At 47.0% G+C, this 24,238-nt stretch overlaps 1 protein-coding gene across 1 annotated transcript in view; it reads right to left on the bottom strand.

Moving 5' to 3' along the window:
- Positions 1-24,238, bottom strand: part of CUL9 (cullin 9) — a 308,998-nt gene that overhangs the window by 7,735 nt on the left and 277,025 nt on the right. Inside the window, exons 38-39 of the mRNA XM_030195702.1 lie at positions 13,748-13,865; positions 2,681-2,814 (exon numbers count right to left, since the gene is read on the bottom strand). Of these exons, the coding sequence (XP_030051562.1) occupies positions 2,681-2,814; positions 13,748-13,865 (252 nt within the window). The remainder of the gene's footprint in view (positions 1-2,680; positions 2,815-13,747; positions 13,866-24,238) is intronic.

The raw sequence follows: 24,238 nt of genomic DNA, 5'->3' as shown, positions 1-24,238 counted from the left end.
TTGACATGGCACAAGATAACTGATGTTCACGTTTGATTTAAATTTTGAACTTTAGGAGGTTTTGTTGACCTATGAAGTGATTGTCCTTTCTAAATCAGTGATCTAGCTAAGATCGTGATGACTGGGACTCTGACTGAGGTAACATAGTAGCAGAAAAAGACCTGCAAGGTCCATCCAGTCTGCCCAACAAGATAACTCATATGTGCTACTTTTTGTGTATACCCTACTTTGATTTGTACCTGTGCCCTTCAGGGCACAGACCATATAAGTCTGCCCAGCACTATCCCCGCCTCCCGCCACCGGCTCTGGCACAGACCGTATAAGTATGCCCAGCACTATCCCCACCTCCCAACCACCAGCCCTGCCTCCCACCACCGGCTCTGCCACCCGATCTCGACTAAGCTCATGAGGATTCATTCCTTCTGCACAGGATTCCTTTATGCTTATCCCACGCATGTTTGAATTCCGTTACCGTTTTTATTTCCACCACCTCCCGCGGGAGGGCATTCCAAGCATCCACTACTCTCTCTGTGAAAAAAACTTCCTGACATTTTTCTTGAGTCTACCCACCTTCAATCTCATTTCATGTCCTCTCGTTCTACCGCCTTCGCATCTCTGGAAAAGGTTCGTTTGCGGATTAATACCTTTCAAATATTTGAAAGTCTATATCATATCACCCCTATTTCTCCTTTCCTCCAGAGTATACATGTTTAGTTCAGCAAGTCTCTCCTCATATGTCTTGTAACGCAAATCCCATACCATTCTCGTAGCTTTTCTTTGCACTGCTTCAATTCTTTTTACATCCTTAGCAAGGTATGGACTCCAAAACTGAACACAATACTCTAGGCGGGGCCTCACCAACGACTTATACAGGGGCATCAACACCCCCTTTCTTCTGCTGGTCACACCTCTCCCTATACAGCCTAACAACCTTCTAGCTACGGTCACCGCCTTGTCACACTGTTTCGTCGCCTTCAAATCTTCAGATACTATCAACCCAAGATCCCTCTCCCCGTCCGTACCTATCAGACTCTCCCCACCTAACACATACGTCTCCCGTGGATTTCTATTCCCTAAGTGCATCACTTTGCATTTCTTCGCATTGAATTTTAATTGCCAAACCTTAGACCATTCTTCTAGCTTCCTCTGATCCTTCTTCATGTTTTCTACTCCCTCCCGGGTGTCCACTCTGTTACAGATCTTAGTATCATCCGCAAATAGGCAAACTTTATCTTCTAACTCTTTGGCAATGTCACTCACAAATATATTGAACAGAATCGGCCCCAGCACCGATCCCTGAGGCACTCCACTACTCACCTTTCCCGCCTCCGAGCGAATTCCATTCACCACCATCCTCTGGCGTCTGTCCGTCAACCAGTTCCTAATCCAGTTCACCACTTCGGGTCCTATCTTCAGCCCATCCAGTTTATTTAAGAGCCTCCTGTGGGGAACCGTGTCAAAAGCTTTGCTGAAATTTAAGTAGATTACGTCCATAGCTCGTCCCTGATTCAATTCTCCTGTCACCCAATCAAAGAACTCAATGAGATTCGTTTGGCACGATTTCCCTTTGGTAAAACCATGTTGTCTCGGATCTTGCAACTTATTGGCTTCCAGGAAATTTACTATCCTTTCCTTCAGCATGGCTTCCATTACTTTTCCAATAACCGAAGTGAGGCTTACCGGCCTGTAGTTTCCAGCTTCTTCCCTATCACCACTTTTGTGAAGAGGGACCACATCCGCCGTTCTCCAATCCCTCGGAATCTCTCCCTCTTAAATCTTTAAGAGGACACGCCAAAACCTCTGTGAGCTCCCTCAATATCCTGGGGTGGATCCCGTCCGGTCCCATGGCTTTGTCCACCTTTAGCTTTTTCCTCCATTTAAAAGTTAATTAAAAGATTGAAATTTGTTATTAAGTTATTGTGAATTTTGAAGTAATGAAAAATTGACATTTTGGACATATGAAAATATTTTTTTACACAGTTTTCATGGGATTTTGTTTGGTAAGCAGCATTATTACTTCACTTTTTCATTTGCATTTACATAATACTAGAAACATAATCCCCATAGCATCCCCTACTTGGCTGAAGGGCATATTGTACCAGGTTCCAGAGGAGATCATGGTCACTTCCCTCAACTGGACTGTCACTGCCATAGCTGGGGAGGGAGGGAATAAAATGGAGCAAAAAGGCAGCCCAGTATCACAGTCAAAGGGAGAGGAGAATAAATGGAGCAAAAGGAGAAAGCCAAGGTAGATCCATATGCTACGAACACAGACAAAATACAGTGGGAATGGCCAAATGGGTGAACCAGGAGCTTACCAAAGGATGTCCTTTACTGAGCAGTGGTGCACAATTCATATATGTTCAAGAAAATCAATTGCAGACAAGCAACAGGACTCAACACAGGCCATGCTTCTGCATTAAAGCTTTCATCAGGAGTCCTAGTTGGATTGTCTTTGCACAGAGACACCTCCTTCCAGAGTAGTAGTGTCTAGGACATCCTTTGATAACTCCTAGTTCACCCGTTTCATCATTCCCACAGTGTTTTCTCTGCAAAAAGAAGGCACAGCATCTTAGACTAAGCTGAGCTGCTTTTCATTTCAACAGAAACCCAAAAGAGCTAGAAGAAGCTATCAGGGACCCTCTCCCATACCCTCCAAAAGTTACAAGCAAACTGTCACCTGGGTGGAATGGTGCAGAATAGCCACAAGCCTCTCCTGAATCCTGCGCAGTAGTTCCACGCCAGTGTTGAAGTGCTCTGCTTTTAGCAAGCAAATGGAAGAGGCCAAATCCTGGCAGTGCAACAGTGCTTCATCTACAGGAATAGAAACAGATTATAAACTAAGAAAGATTCAAGAAAACCTAGGATAAGCACAAAGGATCTTTAGCTCTGTAGACAGGAGAATGAAATCAGCCACTTTAATAAAGAACCCCCAAAGCTGAAGGTTGGTTTACTCTTACATTGCCATCTTCTGGAGCAACCCAGGTAAAACGAGAGCGGGATCTGATCTTCAATTGAACAGTTTAGGTAATGGCCAAATGTGCTGTTTCTTCCTGATTGGGCATCCATACCACACTGTGAGATAGAGGTATAGATAGAAGAATGTGTAGTGGCTTTACAAATTTCCTCCATGTGGACTAAATAAAGTTGAGCAATCGAAGCTATAGCCCTTACTCGATGGGCTTTGGTTGCATTTTGCAAAGCAAGGTCTGCTAATGTGTAGCAATGAGCAACACAGTCCACTCAGTTTGACAAGGTCATAACAATATGCCCTAGTCTGGGTCGTCCTGCATATAGGTTCTCTTAAGGTACTATGCCAAAACTAGTCTACATTCTATTATGTAAGGTTTCTTTCCTCCTCTGAGTAAGTGGCTTAGAGAAGGTGGCGGTAAAGACCATGGACTGACACCGTTTTGAAGAAGTTCACCCAAGACTGTGTTCAGCAAGAACATATACACCTCTTGAGCATGCAGTTCAAAGTGCAATTCATATACTCATAAGGGAGTGTGTGCTATATTGCAAATCATATACAAACATAAATTACATATACTTTCCTCACTACCTCCCAACCAACTTGGGTTCTTAAGATTACTCTTACCAAAGAACTGGAAGTATGGAGCTGTGGAAGTGAAATAAGGTTTGAGAAAATGAAAGAGGAATCTGTGGAGATGAGTTAAAAATCATATATTTTAAAAGTTAGAAAAATAATATTCTTTGAAAATAAGCTTTTTGTGGCTGCAGATAAGCTTGATTCAAAGACAAAGATGTTCCTTCTGAAAGAACCAGAGAATCCCCACCTGTTATAATCTCTCATTATAGGGACAGCTATATCCTGTCCTTTTTAAAGTTATTTCTCTTCATTGTAACTTGACAATATTTCAAAGGCACTATAGCTCTACATATGATAAATTTGCAATGTCCACATGTTATTTTGCTTAGTTTAGATTTCTGAACATTTACTGTATATGAAGAATTTGTTGACTGTCCCCCCCCTGTTTACAAAGTTGCGCGCTGACACAGCCCATTCTTATACCATGAATTTATCTTGTTGGGCAGACTGGATGAACCATAAAGGTCTTTGCCTGCCGTCATGGAATGTTGCTACTATTTGAGTTTATAAAAACGTAAGAGTAGCCATACTGGATTAGACCAATGGTCCATCTAGCTCAGTGTCCTGCTTTCAACAGTGGTCATTCCTGGCAGAAACTCACATAGTATATATACAATATAAAGGGGAAAAAGGAAAACCACCCACTCCACAATAAATAATTTCAGAGAAGAACAGGAGTAGTAGTCTCGTGGCAACAACACCAACACTCGCCAAAGAAAATGTTTATATCTTGTAAATGTTATGTAAAAGTATTTCTATTTGTCTTTAATATATGTGTGTGTTAGATAAAGAGACATTTATTTATTTATAGCATTTATACCCCGCTCTTTCCCGCTTGATAACAGGCTCACTGCGGCTTACAAGCTATGGTACAAAGTATCACAGACATAACACAAAGTATCAGATCTTAAATATGAAAAGGCTACAGGATCTCCTATAGCGCACAGCTATTCCATATCCAACCCCTGTAGAAGTTTAATCAATCATTGTCCTTTGGAAATGGTGTTGTTTCATCAGTGCAACTTGCTCTTTTAGTGACTGTCTATGACTACCACGGAAGCAGGTTGTATAGACTGAAACACCATTTGTTGTGTGTGAGCTCAGGTGTTGGTAATAGTCTTGACAGCACTGTGCTTTGTGTGCGTAGACAAAATAAAGTCACTTTTGTTTCTCCATAAAATTTTGAAGATTTGCATTCATATTGTAATGTTTATGGCTTGGTGTCAGGTTTTCCAAAAGCAGGAACTAGGATCGTGAGCCCTTGGACCACTGCCAAGGAGCGGTAGTGGCAGGCAAAACTACCCCACACCGGAGACTAGGCAGAACAGGATTGGAACCCTGGACTGGAGTTGCAGCAGAGGCAAACAAGCTGGGACAGGCAGAGACTTCACCTGCACTTGACCACCGTTCCCCAGGAGTTGAGGCCCTGGGTGCAGGTGGCCGGCAGGACTTGCCGGACAGGGCCGGAAACTGGATACCAGCAGGATACACTCAGGGACTAGAATACACAGGGAGGCTAGGCAGAATACTAGACTAGGACTCTCAGACAGACCAGAGACAGAACTGAAAGCTGCAAGCAGCCACTGAAACAGGGAACAAACACTGGTAGACAAGAGACAGAACTGAAAGCTGCCAGGCAGCCACTGAACAAGAAACAGACAACCTAGAACTAGACATACAAACAACAAACAAGACCGGGAAACAAGCAATACAGTACAAGAAGCTACACAAAGACTAAAGTAGAATCAGGCAAGAATTACAGACTAAACTGGACTAGGCAGAAGTGCAACAAGCACCAACAAACCAGGGCCTTAGGTGATGCAAAGGCAAAGCAGAGAGTTTCCAAATGGCTAATAAGCCCAGCAGCAGCTGAGATTCACAGCTGCAGCAATCACCAGGCAGCTACGAGTGCTGTGCAGGCTCAAACAAGACAAGTCTGGCAGGCCGGAAGATCCGGATTGGACTGGGCTGAAGTCTGGAACGGGAAACAGCACATAGACAATCCAAAGCAGCCACCAGGTCTGGCCACCAGAGGGCAAGAGGAACACAAACCAAAACACCAGCAGAAAGCATACTGAAGCACAGAGAGGCTTAACACACAGGTGCAGTATAGTGGAGAAATCAGAGCCATGCTGGAAGCACACAGAGACACAGCTAACTTAGAAAGACCAGACAGAAACCAGCTTAGAAGCTGACCGCCAGAAATAAGGTAAGCCTGAGGGGGGTCACGACCACAGATGTGACAGTACCTCCCCTCTCAAGGCTCCTGTGTCCCCACGGTAGTGCTCAGGTTTCCATGGGTAACAATGGTGAAACCTGCGGAGGAGCTTAAAAACATGACCAAGGGTAGATGGGCTGGAGCTTGAACTCGGCTGGGACTGAGCAACTTGGCTGGAACTGAAACTTGACTTGGACTCAGCATCTTGGCTGGAACTGGAACTCGGCTTAGGCTCAGCAGCTTGGCTGGAACTGGAACTTATCATGGACTCAGCGGCTTGGCCGGAACTGGGAATCAGAGTAGACTCAGCATCTAGGCTGGAACTGAAACTCGGAGTAGACTCAGCATCTTGGCTAGAATGGGAACTCGGAGTAGACTCAGCATCATCTTGGCTGGAATGGGAACGCGGAGTGGACTCAGCATCATCTTGGCTGGAACTCAAACTCGGAGTGGACTCAGCATCATCTTGGCTGGAACTCAAACTCGGAGTGGACTCAGCATTGTTTTGGATGGAACTCAAACTTGGAGTGGACTCAGCATCGTCTTGGCTGGAACTCAAACTCGGAGTGGACTCAGCATCGTCTTGGCTGGAACTCAAACTCGGAGTGGACTCAGCATCGTCTTGGCTGGAACTCATCCTCGGCGTGGACTCAGCATCATCTTGACTGGAACTCAAACTCGGAGTGGACTCGGCATCATCTTGGCTGGAACTCAAACTCAGAGTGGACTCAGCATCATTTGGCTGGAACTCAAACTCGGAGTGGACTCAGCATCATCTTGGCCGGATCTGTGAATCAGGAACTGAACCGGGACTGGCCCTCAGAAGGCTCCCCCAAAACTGCGTATAAGCCCTGTACTCGGGGCTTCCACAGCGCCTTCTTTTGGTGTCAGCTTCCGGAGTATCCCGCAGGGCTGGATGCGAGAGAAGTTTGTAGCGGTAGTATGCCAACATGATAGAAGAATCAATCGCTGAAACTGGGTTTGTAGAAAACCTAAACCCCCAGGCACGCTTTCTCTCAGCTGCAGCTTCAGGAGTATTCCTCAAGGCTGGATCAAGAAAAAGTTTATCATGGTAATTTCGGATCATTATCAACTCATCAAGAGCAGAAACTGGGTGGAGACTGAAATCCAAACTGAAACTAGGGGCTGGACCTGGGCTGAGACCCGGATTGCCCACAAAGGAAAAAGTGTTAGGCTGGAAACCCAGCTGGTAGGATGATATTGCTGAGCTCATGGCCTTTGCATTCTGTCAGGTTTTCCAAAAGCAGGAACTAGGATCATGAGCCCTTGGACCACTGCCAAGGAGCGCAAGTGGCAGGCAAAACCACCCCACACCGGAGACTAGTCAGAACAGGACTGGAACCCCGGACTGGAGTTGCAGCAGAGGCAAACAAGCTGGGGACAGGCAGAGACTTCACCTGCGCTTGACCACCGTTCCCCAGGAGTTGAGCACCTGGGTGCAGGTGACCGGCAGGACTTGCCGGACAGGGCCGGAAACTGGATACCAGCAGGATAGACACAGGGACTAGAATACACAGGGAGGCTAGGTAGAATACTAGACTAGGACTCTCAGACAGGCCAGAGACAGAACTGATAGCTGCAAGCAGCCACTGAAACAGGGTACAAATACTGACAAACAACAAACAAGACTGAGAAACAAGCAATACAGTACAAGAAGCTACACAAAGACTAAACTAGGATCAGGCAAGAATTACAGACTATAAACTGGACTAGGCAGAAGTGCAACAAGCACCAACAAACCAGGGCCTTAGGCGATGCAAAGGCAAAGCAGAGAGTTTCCAAATAGCTAATATGCCCAGCAGCAGCTGAGATTCAAGCTGCAGCAATCACCAGGCAGCTACGAGTGCTGTGCAGACTCAAACAAGACAAGCAAGTCTGGCAGACCGGAATATCCGGACTGGACTGAGCTGAAGTCTGGAACGGGAAACAGCACATAGACAATCCAAAGCAGCCACCAGATCTAGTCACCAGAGGGCAAGAGAAACACAAACCAAAACACAGGCAGAAAGCATACTGAAGCACAGAGAGGCTTAACACACACAGGTGCAGTATAGTGGAGAAATCAGAGCCATGCTGGAAGCAGCCAACACACAGAGACACAGCTAACTTAGAAAGACCAGACAGAAACCAGCTTAGAAGCTGACCGCCAGAAATAAGGTAAGCCTGAGGGGGGGTCACGACCACAGATGTGACACTTGGAATGTGCCCTTTTTTATATAAAAACAAGACAACTGAGGAAAACTGATTGATGAAACTTACACACTTATAAACTTAAAAGATATAAACATTTTCTTTGGTGAGTGCTGGTTGATGTTGTTGCTACAAGACTACTACGCCTGTTCTCTTGATATTATTTCCTGTGGAGTCGTTTTCCTTTTTCCTCTTTATATTGTATATATATTGTATATATACTATTTGGGTTTCTGCCAGGTACTTATCTGGAATGGCCACTGCTGGAAGCAGGATACTGGGCTAGATGGTTATTGGTCTGACCCAGTATGACTATTCTCATAGTCTTATGTCATCTACCATGTTACTCAAGTGCACTTTTACCGAGGAAGTGCTCAATCTTGATATTGACAGATGATACAGAATGCACAATTCGATTACCAGGTTGGCTGCTGAAAGGATCCAGAACGTCACTAGTACACCACAATGAAAATGTCTTCCATCTGAGGCCATGCAACATTCTGGTAGATGTTCACACTATGAGTGCGAGACAGCAGATATTCAGGTGAAGAATGGATCCTTGTTTAGGAAGATCATAGGGGAGAATACCAGCTTCAACTATTGTTCTCCCGTTAGACTGGAGAGATAGAGACACTATCATGTCCTGAAGAGGTGATGTGAGAGAACTTCCAGAGGAGGATAGAACTACACTGGTAAGAATTTGCTGGGAAATTGCTTTTAAACGTGGGGAAAGGTAGACAGATTAAATAGGTAACTTCAGGGACTTTATTTTAAGTTATTCTGCTCACATAGCAAAGGAGTTTAAGGAATAGTTTTTCTTACCATATCAAGTCTCTGTTACAATTCCATAGGCTAGCATTTAAAGGGGCTAATTTAAAGTTACCATAGTGTCAATATAAAATAGCTAATAGGCACAGGAAGCCTCAGTTTAGACTTCAATTCCCTGGCTCCCACCCCAGGTCTGATCTCTGCTTTATAGACCCTTGAACCAATTAGGGGTATTTCTATGAGCTAATAATTAGCTCTTTAATAATAAAAATGAAATATTAACATAGCCTAGAATATAACAAGCAATCTTAGGGGACTTTACATATTCCCACATCATTAGCAACTTAAGAAATCTATATACAGTGGGGGAAATAAGTATTTGATCCCTTGCTGATTTTGTAAGTTTGCCCACTGACAAAGACATGAGCAGCCCATAATTGAAGGGTAGGTTATTGGTAACAGTGAGAGATAGCACATCACAAATTAAATCCGGAAAATCACATTGTGGAAAGTATATGAATTTATTTGCATACTGCAGAGGGAAATAAGTATTTGATCCCCCACCAACCAGTAAGAGATCTGGCCCCTACAGACCAGGTAGATGCTCCAAATCAACTCATTACCTGCATGACAGACAGCTGTCGGCAATGGTCACCTGTATGAAAGACACCTGTCCACAGACTCAGTGAATCAGTCAGACTCTAACCTCTACAAAATGGCCAAGAGCAAGGAGCTGTCTAAGGATGTCAGGGACAAGATCATACACCTGCACAAGGCTGGAATGGGCTACAAAACCATCAGTAAGACGCTGGGCGAGAAGGAGACAACTGTTGGTGCCATAGTAAGAAAATGGAAGAAGTACAAAATGACTGTCAATCGACAAAGATCTGGGGCTTCACGCAAAATCTCACCTCGTAGGGTATCCTTGATCATGAGGAAGGTTAGAAATCAGCCTACAACTACAAGGGGGGAACTTGTCAATGATCTCAAGGCAGCTGGGACCACTGTCACCACGAAAACCATTGGTAACACATTACGACATAACGGATTGCAATCCTGCAGTGCCCGCAAGGTCCCCCTGCTCCGGAAGGCACATGTGACGGCCCGTCTGAAGTTTGCCAGTGAACACCTGGATGATGCCGAGAGTGATTGGGAGAAGGTGCTGTGGTCAGATGAGACAAAAATTGAGCTCTTTGGCATGAACTCAACTCGCCGTGTTTGGAGGAAGAGAAATGCTGCCTATGACCCAAAGAACACCGTCCCCACTGTCAAGCATGGAGGTGGAAATGTTATGTTTTGGGGGTGTTTCTCTGCTAAGGGCACAGGACTACTTCACCGCATCAATGGGAGAATGGATGGGGCCATGTACCGTACAATTCTGAGTGACAACCTCCTTCCCTCCGCCAGGGCCTTAAAAATGGGTCGTGGCTGGGTCTTCCAGCACGACAATGACCCAAAACATACAGCCAAGGCAACAAAGGAGTGGCTCAGGAAGAAGCACATTAGGGTCATGGAGTGGCCTAGCCAGTCACCAGACCTTAATCCCATTGAAAACTTATGGAGGGAGCTGAAGATGCGAGTTGCCAAGCGACAGCCCAGAACTCTTAATGATTTAGAGATGATCTGCAAAGAGGAGTGGACCAAAATTCCTCCTGACATGTGTGCAAACCTCATCATCAACTACAGAAGACGTCTGACCGCTGTGCTTGCCAACAAGGGTTTTGCCACCAAGTATTAGGTCTTGTTTGCCAGAGGGATTAAATACTTATTTCCCTCTGCAGAATGCAAATAAATTCATATACTTTCCACAATGTGATTTTCCGGATTTAATTTGTGATGTGCTATCTCTCACTGTTACCAATAACCTACCCTTCAATTATGGGCTGCTCATGTCTTTGTCAGTGGGCAAACTTACAAAATCAGCAAGGGATCAAATACTTATTTCCCCCACTGTATATAAAAGGCAACCCCAACGTTCTATGAAGCCTCCAGCCGGAAGTGTGAAGCGCCAGAGATATCCGGTTTCCCCATGACTGAAGGAAAACAGCACGAAATCCCTCTCTCTGTAACAGTGAAGGACTCAGAGGGGGGAGGGGAGAGAGATGCCTTCACTCTCTCTGTAACACAAACACAGAACAGCAGGAAACTTAACACTGAAGGACTGGACTCGGAGGGGGAGGGAGAGAGGGCAGAGGGCAGGGACACTCCCACATGCACACTCTGAAGAAAACCTTGCTAGCCCCCGTTTCATTTGCATCAGAAACGGGGCTTTTTTACTAGTTACCAATAATAACAAGCAGCAAGATGGACGCTTGACATCTACCCGTTCAACTGCACTCATTATTTTATAGACCTCTATCATATCTCCCCTCAGCTGCCTTTTCTCCAAACTGAAGAGCCCTAGCCGCTTTAGCCTTTCCTCATAGGGAAGTTGTCCCATCCCCTTTATCATTTTCGTCGCCCTTCTCTGCACCTTTTCTAATTCCACTATATCTTTTTTGAGATGCGGCAACCAGAATTGAACACAATATTAGAGGTGTGGTCACACCATGGAGCAATACAAAGGCATTATAACGTCCTCATTTTTGTTTTCCATTCCTTTCCTAATAATACTTAACATTCTATTTGCTTTCTTAGCCGCAGCAGCACACTGAGCAGAAGGTTTCAACGTATCATCAACGACGACACCTAGATCCCTTTCTTGGTCCGTGACTCCTAACGTGGAACCTTGCAAGACGTAGCTATAATTCGGGTTCCTCTTTCCCACATGTATCACTTTGCACTTGCTCACATTAAACGTCATCAGCCATAGCTTAGAAAAGATATAGAGAAGGACAACCAAGATGATTACCTACTACTTAACACTACTACTTAACATTTCTAAAGCGCTACTAGGGTTACGCAGTGCTGTACAGTTTAACAGAGAAGGAAAGTCCCTGTTCAAGGAGCTTACAATCTAAAGGGGATTAAGGGGATGGAACTCCTTTTGTATAAGAAAAGGCTAAAGAAATTAGGGATGTTCAACTTAGAGAAGAGACAGCTGATTGGATATACGATAGAGGTCTATAAAATCCTGGATGGAGTACAATGGGTATCCGCAAACTGATAGGAGGGTTAGACGGTTTCCTAAAGTACGTCCATAAACCGCTACTAAATGGACTTGGGAAAAATCCACAATTTCGGGTATAACATGTATAGAATGTTTGTACGTTTGGGAAGCTTGCCAGGTGCCCTTGGCCTGGATTGGCCGCTGTTGTGGACAGGATGCTGGGCTCGATGGACCCTTGGTCTTTTCCCAGTGTGGCATTACTTATGTACTTATGTACTTTTTCAAAAATTACAAAGACTAGGGGACAACTCCATGAAGCTACAAAGTGGTACATTATTCCTGGGGATAAATAGCATGGAATCTTGCTAAATTTTAGGGATTCTGCCAGGTACGTATGACCTGGATTGGCTGCTGTTAGAAACAGGATACTAGGCTAAAGGGTCCTTTGGTCTCAACCAGTTCAGTAACTGTTAGATTCTTGATCTTGCATAGAGTCTGTGGGAAGACTTACAATTTTTGAAAGATGGCGTGCATATACTGCATTATACAGAGCTGGTAAGCAGCTATTCTTGAAGAAAACAGCTCCTTGAAATATCTTTCTCCCCCATTATGGTCCATTAATCTTGGATCTACTTGAGGGAATTAGAAAAATGCAAACTGTGTAAAATTGCAGGAAGACCTTACAAAGTTGGACGACTGGGCATCCAAATGGCAGATGAAATTTAATGTGGGCAAATGCAAAGTGATGTACATTGGGAAGAATAATCCGAATCATAGTTACCTGATGCTAGGATTCACCTTAGGAGTCAGCACCCAGTGTCTTGGGAGTAGGATATTTATGCAGTGGTAGGACAGTGTGTTGAAAAAGCCCTTCAGTGTCAGATTGCTCTATCAGAGAGACGCCATCATTGCACTGATGTTTCTGCACAGAGAATGAGTCCTAGCATCTCCTTTTATCAGAAGAATCTGCACTAGTCTGCTTGCACCAACTAGCTCTGGAAACAATTTCAGCTCAGGAATGTACAGGTCCTCAAGTGGCTGTGCTTTGGGTCTTCTGCCCTTTGGGTGACTGAACTCTTAACCTTCCATTGCCCCAGGCATAAAAAATACTTAGATTGTGAGCCCATTTGGGACAGAAAGTACCTGTACAGATATGTGAACCGCTCTATGCCTATGTCGCTTGAGCGGTAGATCAAATGTGTTCAATTAATCTTTTCTTTTTAATATAGCCACTGTGCCAAAAGGGTGAAGGGTTCTCCTTGGAGGATTCTTGACTGGTCTGCATAAGAGTAAGCGAGTTCTATGCAGAAGCCACTTTCTTAATGAGATGTTTCAAGCAGCAACTTTTTTTCAGCGTCCAAATGCTCAATCTATTCATACTCTTGGTGACATTTGAACGCAATGCTTAACAGTCTTTCTGGTTGTGTTTAGGACTGAGGCACAAGAGGCATCTGCTATGCATATTGAAGCTCTGGATTTTCATGCCACATTTCGAGTGACAGAAAAACAATAAAGAAACTCAGTGGAAATACATTAAACACACAGAGTATGAAGACCTGAGTGGAAGAAACAAAACTGAGGAGACCACTGTGTGAGGGAGGGCTGCATATGTTTAGAACTTTTCAAGAAGGTCTGATGACTGCGACAGCACTTCTACCCTGGTGCCATCAAATGAGGTCATCTACTTGTGATCTAACTCAATCCCGTTTGTCAATGGAAAACAGCAGAGTTTACTCATGAGGAAAGGGAAGAAGAGGGAGAGTGAGGGGCACAGGAAATATCAGTGGGCCATGACTGAAGGTGGGTGGATATGCATTAGGGGAATTATTCAGGGCAGCAGGAATCTTTGAGATACAGCCAATAAGGGAGGAAACTGGATATCTGAACTCACCCAGAAGAATTTCCAGGGCACTGGTATGAAGTTCTAGGCTTTCTGTCTGTTGCTCTATGACATCCATCTTCTCTGTATCTTGATTGTAGTAACTGTACACACAGGAGTAAGCCAAGACCTGCAGAGACACAACATTTGATAAGATGTCTTTGTGGCATGGACGCTGTGTGGCTGGCTCATGGGTTGGCTGTGAACTCAGTTATTTACATAATATTGTATACATATGGAAGAGGGAGATGGGAGGTAATTCATAGTAGAAATTTGGGAGGGATAGTGAATGTGAGGGTGAACATACTGATTTGTGTATGTGACGGGTGCAATGCAAACATTCATATATATGGAGAGGGGAATGACTGCTGGTGTTATTTCTGTGGGAGGGGCCTTAATGCCAGTACATAGCTGTGAGGATGGGAGGCATGGATATCTGTATCGACGTACACCTGTGTGTGTTTGTGTCCAAGTATATGGGGTGGTGGGGGGTTGCTGATGCTGCATAGCTATTTGAATGCACAATCTGTATTCTTGAGTTCACCTGTTGTGTAATAGTTATGTTGGGGGGAGATGTGTATGCCAGTGTATAGTTGCAAGGGGAGAGGAGGGTGCATATACTGACGTGTAGCTATGGGGAAGGGGCAAGAAAGATGGAGAGGTGCTTTTGCTGATGTAGGGAGAGGTGCGTAGGCTGGGAGGAAGAATGTTAACACGTGCCGGGGTACAGCTGTTTGGGGTGAGAGAGGAGGAAAGGGGTGGGCAGAGGCTGGTATATAAGCTGTGTGTCTATGTACTGGTGTTTATTGCTATAGGAGTAATCTCATAAAGAAGGGGCAGGTTTCACAGTAGATGCTGTGGTAGCTGTTTGTTGCTTTCTTACTCTTGGTCTTTGATATGGTTGAGTGTAGTTGTTGTCTAATGTTAGTGCAGTGGCCTGAGAACCAGGGAACCGTGTTTGATTCCCGTTGCAGATCCTTATGACTCTGGGCAAGTCACTTAACCCTCCATTGCCCCAGATCAAAATAAGTACCTGTATATAATAAGTAAATGATTTGATCGTAGCCGCAGAAGGTGGTATATCAAATCCCATCCCCTTTCCCTATCCCCTAATTTCCTTCCTTTTTTGCAAGTTTGTTTTATCTAAATTCTAGCCGCTGAGTTGTCTGACGGTTCCATGTATATTTCTGAATTTTATTGTTTTAGTGAGAATTTTCCTAGTCGTCAGTTTTGAAATTCACATTGAACTGTAGTGTTACATGCAGAATATAAGCCTTTAATGTAATGTAATATAATGAAGATGGCAATTGCTGTTCACAGAGATAAAAATAAGGTTGAACCTTCTCTTAAGCTTTTCTATACGTGTGAGGTTAAGATATGCTTGAAGGCGTAGTACCCTCTTGATTTCTGGTAGAAAGTACTCAGAGCAGGGATGCCAGAGTGCTACACACAGGCCAGGTTTTCAGGATATCCCTGATGAATAACTTACTTTAGATTTCTCCAAGAAGAGCTAATGGATTAATCTGGCAGATTCTGATGGCTCTCTGGCCCTACGTTTTACCTGACTGTGTACCTTTGGTGTGTTTGTATTCTCTTTTCAGAACTACCATGGTTAGAAGTGAACAGTCCACAGTATCTGGTGTGAGCCTATGTTTCACACTGATTTTGGTCACATTGTAGGAGCAAAACAAACACTATATACAGCACTGTATGTTCCTATATAACAAAGATATATGGGATGATAATAATATACAGCACCATCCAGCAAGTCCAAGTACCTTTATTATATATAAAATACAAAAAATTTAACAAAGTCAGTGAAAACATGGCCTAACAATGAATTGTGATTCATTATAAAGGGGAAAAATGAAAAACAGTAAACTAGTATAAGTTATGAGTGTTGAGAAGAGAGCATTTATCATATTTGTCCCATACTTTAGATACAAACAGAAATGAACTGCATTTCTCTGCCAAGGAGATTTCACATGTATGTATTTGTAGGACAGATTTTGCATCATATTTGTCCAGTTTTTGTGTTATTGACATTGAGCCAAAAATAATAAGGTGCATTGATGATTGCTGTATATGCAATATTGATGAAATTATTTTCCAAACATGTTGCCAAAATTCTTGTGTACCAGCACACTTATGTAGGTGGCGTTTTAAGTGCTCCAGGGTGACAATGGTGGATTCTCGGAGTGGTTTTCTATCGGCAGAGGTACCAGGCAGGGGTGTCTTCTGTCCCCGCTCCTATTTGTGTTGTCTCTGGACCCTTTGTTGCGGGAGATAGGCCATAACGCGGACATACATGGGGTACAAATCCCAACTCGGGTATTTAAAACGGCAGCTTTTGCGGATGACCTGCTGGTGTTAATCCAGGATCCGAAGAGCTCCTTAGAGTATCTTATGGAAAGTATAAGGGAGTATGGTGATTTTGCTGGGTTTAAACTGAATCTCGCAAAGTCGGAAGCCATGGCGAGCCCAGGGGTTGATAGAGCGGAATGGGATCAATTCCCCCTGCGCTGGGTGACTGGAGCCTTCAGATATTTAGGTATCCAGATGCCAATGGACTGTTAATAATAATGAACATTCTACAGAAATATAATGAGAAACTGTTGAACAGTATAAAGTTCCTATGGTCAGTGAAGTGCAAGTGTTAAAGGCAAAGGACCTATGAGTCACAAACCTGTGAGAACAATGAGGGAGTCATAGAATTAACCTTGAGCTGAGCAGCCTGGTGCAAAGCAGAGACAGGAGGCTGTGTAAGGGGGGTTAGCAGAAGGAATGTTGCTTGCAGACATTTGTAGATAAGAAATGTGAGAACAAGCTTCAAAGGAAAGGGTTGCTGACGTGCACACATTGGGTGCAGTGTGAATGTAAGTGTATTTAAACTGAGGAGAAGATAAGTATCTTAAGCAAAGCAAGAGCAAAGCTGAGCAAGCATATATCTCTGTATTACTGCTAAGCAAATATATATCTCTGTATTATTGCTAAAAATATATTATGTAAACAGACTTTGCTTCCAGGGTGGAGTTCCCACACTGCTTCTGTTCGACGGAGAACAGTTGAAAAAAATAAAAAAATTTTGATTATTCTTTTTATAACAGGTGTCAGTTTCTTTGTTTACACAAATATAAGGTGTAAATAAACAGGACCCAGCTCAGTTGTATGAGAGGAATGTTTCGAGGCTGTTGAAAGAGACTAAGGTACAACTGTCTTCCTGGATATCTTTACCATTGTCTTTCATGGGGAGGTTGCATGTGTACCGTATGATGGTATTCCCGAAATGGCTTTATGTACTACAGGCCATTCCCATCCGCTTGCTGAAGAGAGACTTCAGGGGGTAGTGGCTAGTTTTTGTTGGGCTGGCAAGAAAGCGAAAATGCAATGGCGGTATGTGTGTGGGGCTGCGATAGATGGGGGGCTCGGTATGCCTGACATGCGGGAGTATAATCAGGCGTGTTTGCTGCGGCACCTCAGGGATTGGGTACAACTTACACAGATGTGGCCCTGGAAAAAGCCTATTTTGCTCCCTGGTACATTAATTTCTTGCTGCACGCAAAGCGAAAAGCTCTCCCCGCCTTGATGAAGGATAGTGTCTTGTTAACCCCATTGCGACTCATATGGCGGGATATATTGAGACTCTGGGGGCAGAACCCAGAAAGTAGTGTGCTGCTACCAGTGACTGGTAATGCGGACTTTCAGCCAGGAAGGGACAGCAAAGTCTTCAGAGACTTAGAGCATACTGGAGTCATCCTCATCCTCGTGGAGAATTTTTTAAGGGAGGACGGAAGTATCCTTCCATACTCAGAATTTGCAGGGAGATGCGCTGGGGGGGCCGATGACGATGTTTGCCTACCGCCAGCTGACACATTATATGCAAGGGCTTCCTAGTGAGAGCCTGTCACTGGCTTTTGGGACGCAGTTGAGAGAATTTCTGTTTGGGGATGCGGCTGGGCAGGTATCGGTGTCAGGGTTCCACAAAGCTCTGAGAGAATACAGGCCCAAGAGGGACGTTAAGGAGGTGTCGGAGCGGTGGAGTCAGGAATCGGGAGGGAGAGTAACAGAAGGGAGAATCTTGGCAGCATTGAAGGGGAATGGGGGGGTGGTGCATAGCGCCGAATTGCAGGAATGTCATTTTAGAACTATTCATAGAGCATACTTTTCCACCAGACAGGCATGGCATGCGGGTATTGTAGAGGTGGATGCATATCCGAAGTGTGCAATGAGGGGAGCCACCCTTTATCATGGCATGTGGCAATGTAGGGACACTCGGGTCTTCTGGACAGCTCTCTCTCGGTTTGTGTCTTGGGTTCTGCGACATTGGGTACGCATCTCCTTTGAGCGAATGATGCTCTGCTCAAACGCAGTATGGGACCAGGGGTCGTGGGAGAAGAAGTTTTTTCTGAGTAAGGCCTGTATTTTGGGGAAAAAATGCATTCTCAACCATTGGGTCTCAGACAGGGCGCCATCGTACTGGTACTGGAGAAATAAACTTCACGAGCTTATGCTATGGGAGCTGCGGGATGCTAGGTACACACCGAAAAGAAGGCACCGCTTCATATGGGTATGGGGGGCCTATTTAAACAGAATATCACCACGGACACGGAGTCAAGTTCAGAATGTGCTGGGTTAGGTTATGAGAATGAGTGGAGTGAATGGTATTTGGAGTGAAGTCCCGCACGGGATCCGTAGGATGAAGTTTCAGCTTTTGGATATGTGAATCAAGGGGGCGGGAGGGAAGGGTTGGAGGGGATAGGAGTGGGGGGGGGGGGGGGGGGGAAGGTAATGTTAAAAAGGATCAGGACGTTCAGCGGTTTAATGGGCAACTGTTCTGTACTTCGCAATATACAGTAAAGTTGGTTATTATCTGAATGTTTCTAGTACTTGAACTAAATACTGGAAGTAAAGACAAGTTTGGGGATCAGGGGATAACATGTTATAAGTTTTGGGGGTTGTTTAGCAAGGCATGAGATCCTCACGCTGGAAGTTTGTGTAATCCACTAAGTGAGGGTTATTACTGTGGTATGACCTGTTGAACTCAATGCTAGAGTATCTGCATTGTTTAAATGCACCAGTAAAGTGGAATTGCCATAACAAGTTTATAAGACTATGTATAGTGGGAGGAGGAGGGGTGAAAATGCTAAAGTTTGATGTCTGAACATCATGTTGTATATCGGATATGTTGTTCTCCTAAGCGTTGCAATATTGTACTATAGTCAACATGATGAGGTGACTACTATTTTTTTTGCTGTGTTTTCAATAAAAACCGTGGATCCACAGAAGCTTGGCTAGTTGAATAACTCGTTCAATTGCAAACGCTGCCTTTTCGTCATTTGATAAAAATAAGTAGTCTTTTATTTAGTAAAAAGGCTCCCATGTTAACAATCATTCTCCGAGGACAAGCAGGCTGCTTGTTCTCACTGATGGGTTGACGTCCTCGGCAGCCCCCTCCATCGGAAAGTTTACTAGCAAAGGCCTTTGCTAGTCCTCGCGCGCCCATGCGCACCGCGCATGCGCGGCCGTCTTCCCGCCCGAAACCGGCTCGAGCCGGCCAGTCTTCTTTCGTCCGCACTCGGTACGGTCGTGTTACGCCGTTCGTGCCCCAGAGAGTCGACCTCGCGCGTCCTTTTCGACGTGTTTTTGTCCTTTTCTCCTTGGAAAAAGTTCGGGAAGCGCTCCGGTAGTGTTCCGGAAGACCCTTTCGGGTTTTCTGCCCTTCCCGTATTTCTTAGTTTTTGCCCCGTAAGTTTTCTTTCGTTGTCGGGGTAGGCCTCTTTTGGCCTCGGTCGAGATTTTTCTCCCTCTAAATTTTGGTGCTTCAATTTTCGCCATTTCAGCTTTTGATTTCGCCGGCGTGATTTTTCCGCCCATGACATCGAAGCCTTCCAGCGGCTTCAAGAAGTGCACCCAGTGCGCCCGGGTAATCTCGCTCACTGATAGGCACTCTGCGTGTCTTCAGTGTCTAGGGGCCCAGCACCGCCCTCAGAACTGCAGTCTGTGTTCCCTGTTACAAAGGCGGACTCAGGTAGTGAGATTAGCCCAGTGGAACGTTTTGTTCTCGGGCTCTTCGTCGGCATCGGCACCGGAGGCATCGAGTGCATCGACGTCGTCAGCGTCCGGACCATCTTCCTTGGCTGCCGCTCCATCGACTGCATCGAGGCATCGGACCTCTGCATCGGCGCCGAGGCATCGGGCGACTGTATCGACGTCGGTGGTACCGAGACTTCGTCTGCTGATGTCGTCGGACGGAGGTGCATCGTCAGGAGTGCAGGTGAGGGCTGTCCATTCCCCTGCTGGTGGCGGTGAGCCTTCGGGTGGGTCTCCTCCTACCCTGAGGGCTCCTGCGGTACAGCCCCCCCGGGATCGACCCTCTTCGGTCTCGGTCCTGAGGAAGCGACGGATGGATTCTACGTCCTCCTCGTCGGTGCCGGGGAGCTCCGGTGACATGCTTCGGAAGAAGTCGAAGAAGCATCGACACCTGTCTCCTCCCCACGTCGGCACCGAGAGCTCTGGGTCGCCGAGGGATTCGGCACCCAGCAGGCATCGGCACCGAGAGGACCGCTCACCCTCTGTTCAGGAGGTGTCGATGCGCTCCACTCTGGACAGCCCGGAACAGCCTCCTCGCCCGGAACAGGTTCTGACGTCGACGCCTGCATCGGCCTCTCAGCCTTTCTCTGCAGCCGCTCTAAACGAGAGCCTCCGGGCCGTTCTCCCAGAGATTCTGGGAGAGCTGTTGCGCCCTACCCCTCCGGTACCGGCGGTGCTTGCGCCTCCGGTACCGTCGAGCGTGGCGCCGGCTGGCCCATCGCCCAGGTTGAGGTCCCCGACGGTACCGCGTGCGGTGCCGACCGCGGCCACCTCCCAGGAAGGCTCCCCGACTACGTCGGCGGAGGGAGCTTCGCCGATGCGGGCGAGGGAGTCTACCTCTCGACGCCCCCACCGTGGACGGGGTTCCACCGAGTCGAGCAGGGCGAGGTTGCAGACACAGGTTCGGGTACTTGTGTCTGACACCGAGGGTGAGGCCTCGTGGGAGGAAGAGGAGGACCCCAGATATTTCTCTGACGAGGAGTCTGAGGGTCTTCCTTCTGATCCCACTCCCTCTCCTGAGAGACAGCTTTCTCCTCCCGAGAGTCTGTCTTTTGCTTCCTTTGTCCGGGAGATGTCTACGGCCATCCCCTTCCCAGTGGTTGTGGAGGACGAGCCCAGGGCTGAAATGTTTGAGCTCCTGGACTATCCTTCTCCACCTAAGGAAGCGTCCACTGTTCCCTTGCACCATGTCCTGAAAAAGACATTGCTTGCGAACTGGACCAAGCCACTAAGTAATCCCCACATTCCCAAGAAGATTGAGTCCCAGTACCGGATCCATGGGGACCCAGAGCTGATGCGCACTCAGTTGCCTCATGACTCTGGAGTTGTGGATCTGGCCCTAAAGAAGGCTAAGAGTTCTAGGGAGCATGCTTCGGCGCCCCCGGGCAAAGACTCTAGAACCTTAGACTCCTTTGGGAGGAAGGCCTACCATTCCTCTATGCTCGTGGCCAAAATTCAGTCTTACCAGCTCTACACGAGCATACACATGCGGAACAATGTGCGGCAGTTGGCGGGCTTGGTTGATGCTCTTCCCCCTGAGCAAGCCAAGCCTTTTCAGGAGGTGGTCAGGCAGCTGAAGGCGTGCAGAAAATTCCTGGCCAGAGGAGTTTATGACACTTTTGATGTTGCGTCCAGGGCCGCTGCTCAAGGTGTGCTGATGCGCAGGCTCTCATGGCTGCGTGCCGCCGACCTGGAGAATAGACTCCAGCAGCGGATTGCGGACTCGCCTTGCCGTGCGGACAACATTTTTGGAGAAAAAGTCGAGCAGGTGGTAGAGTCTCTCCACCAGCGGGACACCGCATTCGACAAGTTCTCCCGCCGGCAGCCTTCAGCCTCTACCTCTACAGGTAGAAGATTTTTCGGGGGAAGGAAGACTGGCCCCTATGCTTCTGGTAAGCGTAGGTACAATCCTCCTTCCCGACAGCCTGCGGCCCAGGCTAAGCCCCAGCGCGCTCGCTCTCGTCAGCAGCGTGCGCCTCAGCAAGGCCCCGCGGCTCCCCAGCAAAAGCAAGGGGCGAGCTTTTGACTGGCTCCAGCAGAGCATAGCCGACATCCAAGTGTCAGTGCCGGGCGACCTGCCGGTCGGGGGGAGGTTGAAAGCTTTTCACCGAAGGTGGCCTCTCATAACCTCCGATCAGTGGGTTCTCCAAATAGTCCGGCAGGGATACACCCTCAATTTGGCATCAAAACCTCCAAATTGTCCACCGGGGGCTCAGTCTTACAGCTTCCAACACAAGCAGGTACTTGTAGAGGAACTCTCCGCCCTTCTCAGCGCCAATGCGGTCGAGCCCGTGCCATCCGGGCAAGAAGGGCTGGGATTCTATTCCAGGTACTTCCTTGTGGAAAAGAAAACAGGGGGGATGCGTCCCATCCTAGACCTAAGGGCCCTGAACAAGTTTCTCGTAAAAGAAAAGTTCAGGATGCTTTCCCTGGGCACCCTTCTCCCCATGATTCAGCAAAACGATTGGCTATGCTCTCTGGACTTGAAGGATGCCTACACACACATCCCGATACTGCCAGCTCACAGACAGTATCTGCGATTTCAGTTGGGCACACGCCACTTCCAGTACTGTGTGCTACCCTTTGGGCTCGCCTCTGCGCCCAGGGTGTTCACAAAGTGCCTAGCTGTGGTAGCAGCGGCACTTCGCAGGCTGGGGGTGCACGTGTTCCCATATCTCGACGATTGGCTGGTGAAGAACACATCCGAGGCAGGAGCCCTGCAGTCCATGCAGATGACTATTCGCCTCCTGGAGCTACTGGGGTTTGTGATAAATTACCCAAAGTCCCATCTTCTCCCAGTGCAGAAACTCGAATTCATAGGAGCCCTGCTGGATTCTCGGACGGCTCGCGCCTATCTTCCAGAGGCGAGAGCCAACAACTTGTTGTCCCTCGTCTCGCGGGTGCGTGCGTCCCAGCAGATCACAGCTCGGCAGATGTTGAGATTGCTGGGCCACATGGCCTCCACAGTTCATGTGACTCCCATGGCCCGCCTTCACATGAGATCTGCTCAATGGACCCTAGCCTCCCAGTGGTATCAGGCCGCTGGGGGTCTAGAGGACGTGATCCACCTGTCCACGAGTTTTCTCAAATCCCTGTATTGGTGGACGATTTGCTCCAATTTGACTCTGGGACGTCCCTTCCAAATTCCTCAGCCACAAAAAGTGCTGACCACGGATGCGTCTCTCCTGGGATGGGGAGCTCATGTCGATGGGCTTCACACCCAAGGAAGTTGGTCCCTCCAAGAACGCGATCTACAGATCAATCTTCTGGAGTTGCGAGCGATCTGGAACGCTCTAAGGGCTTTCAGAGATCGGCTGTCCCACCAAATTATCCAAATTCAGACAGACAACCAGGTTGCCATGTACTATGTCAACAAGCAGGGGGGCACCGGATCTCGCCCCCTGTGTCAGGAAGCCGTCAGCATGTGGCTCTGGGCTCGCCGTCAAGGCATGGTGCTCCAAGCCACATATCTGGCAGGCGTAAACAACAGTCTGGCCGACAGGCTGAGCAGGATTATGCAACCTCACGAGTGGTCGCTCAATTCCCGTGTAGTGCGGCAGATCTTCCAGGTGTGGGGCACCCCCTTGGTAGATCTCTTCGCATCTCGAGCCAACCACAAAGTCCCTCAGTTCTGTTCCAGGCTTCAGACCTCCGGCAGACTAGCATCGGATGCCTTCCTCCTGGATTGGGGGGAGGGCCTGCTGTATGCTTATCCTCCCATCCCTCTGGTGGGGAAGACTTTGTTGAAACTCAAGCAAGACCGAGGTACCATGATTCTGATTGCTCCTTTTTGGCCGCGTCAGATCTGGTTCCCCGTTCTTCTGGAGTTATCCTCCGAAGAACCGTGGAGATTGGAGTGTTTTCCGACCCTCATCACACAGGACGAGGAGGCGCTTCTGCATCCCAACCTCCAGTCTCTGGCTCTCACGGCCTGGATGTTGAAGGCGTAGACTTTGCCTCTTTGGGTCTGTCAGAGGGTGTCTCCCGCATCTTGCTTGCTTCCAGGAAAGACTCCACTAAGAGAAGTTACTTCTTCCATTGGAGGAGGTTTGCCGTCTGGTGTGACAGCAAGGCCCTAGATCCTCGCTCTTGTCCTACACAGACCCTGCTTGAATACCTTCTGCACTTGTCTGAGTCTGGTCTCAAGACCAACTCTGTAAGGGTTCACCTTAGTGCAATCAGTGCATACCATTACCGTGTGGAAGGTAAGCCGATCTCAGGACAGCCTTTAGTTGTTCGCTTCATGAGAGGTTTGCTTTTGTCAAAGCCCCCTGTCAAGCCTCCTACAGTGTCATGGGATCTCAATGTCGTTCTCAACCAGCTGATGAAACCTCCTTTTGAGCCACTGAATTCCTGCCATCTGAAGTACTTGACCTGGAAGGTCATTTTCTTGGTGGCAGTTACTTCAGCTCG

Source organism: Microcaecilia unicolor, chromosome 3, assembly GCF_901765095.1.
Source record: "Microcaecilia unicolor chromosome 3, aMicUni1.1, whole genome shotgun sequence".
In the NCBI taxonomy this organism is placed as follows: Eukaryota; Metazoa; Chordata; class Amphibia; order Gymnophiona; family Siphonopidae; genus Microcaecilia; species Microcaecilia unicolor.
Note: the sequence above shows the minus strand (reverse complement) of the source record. Positions and strands in the feature narration are given on the sequence as shown.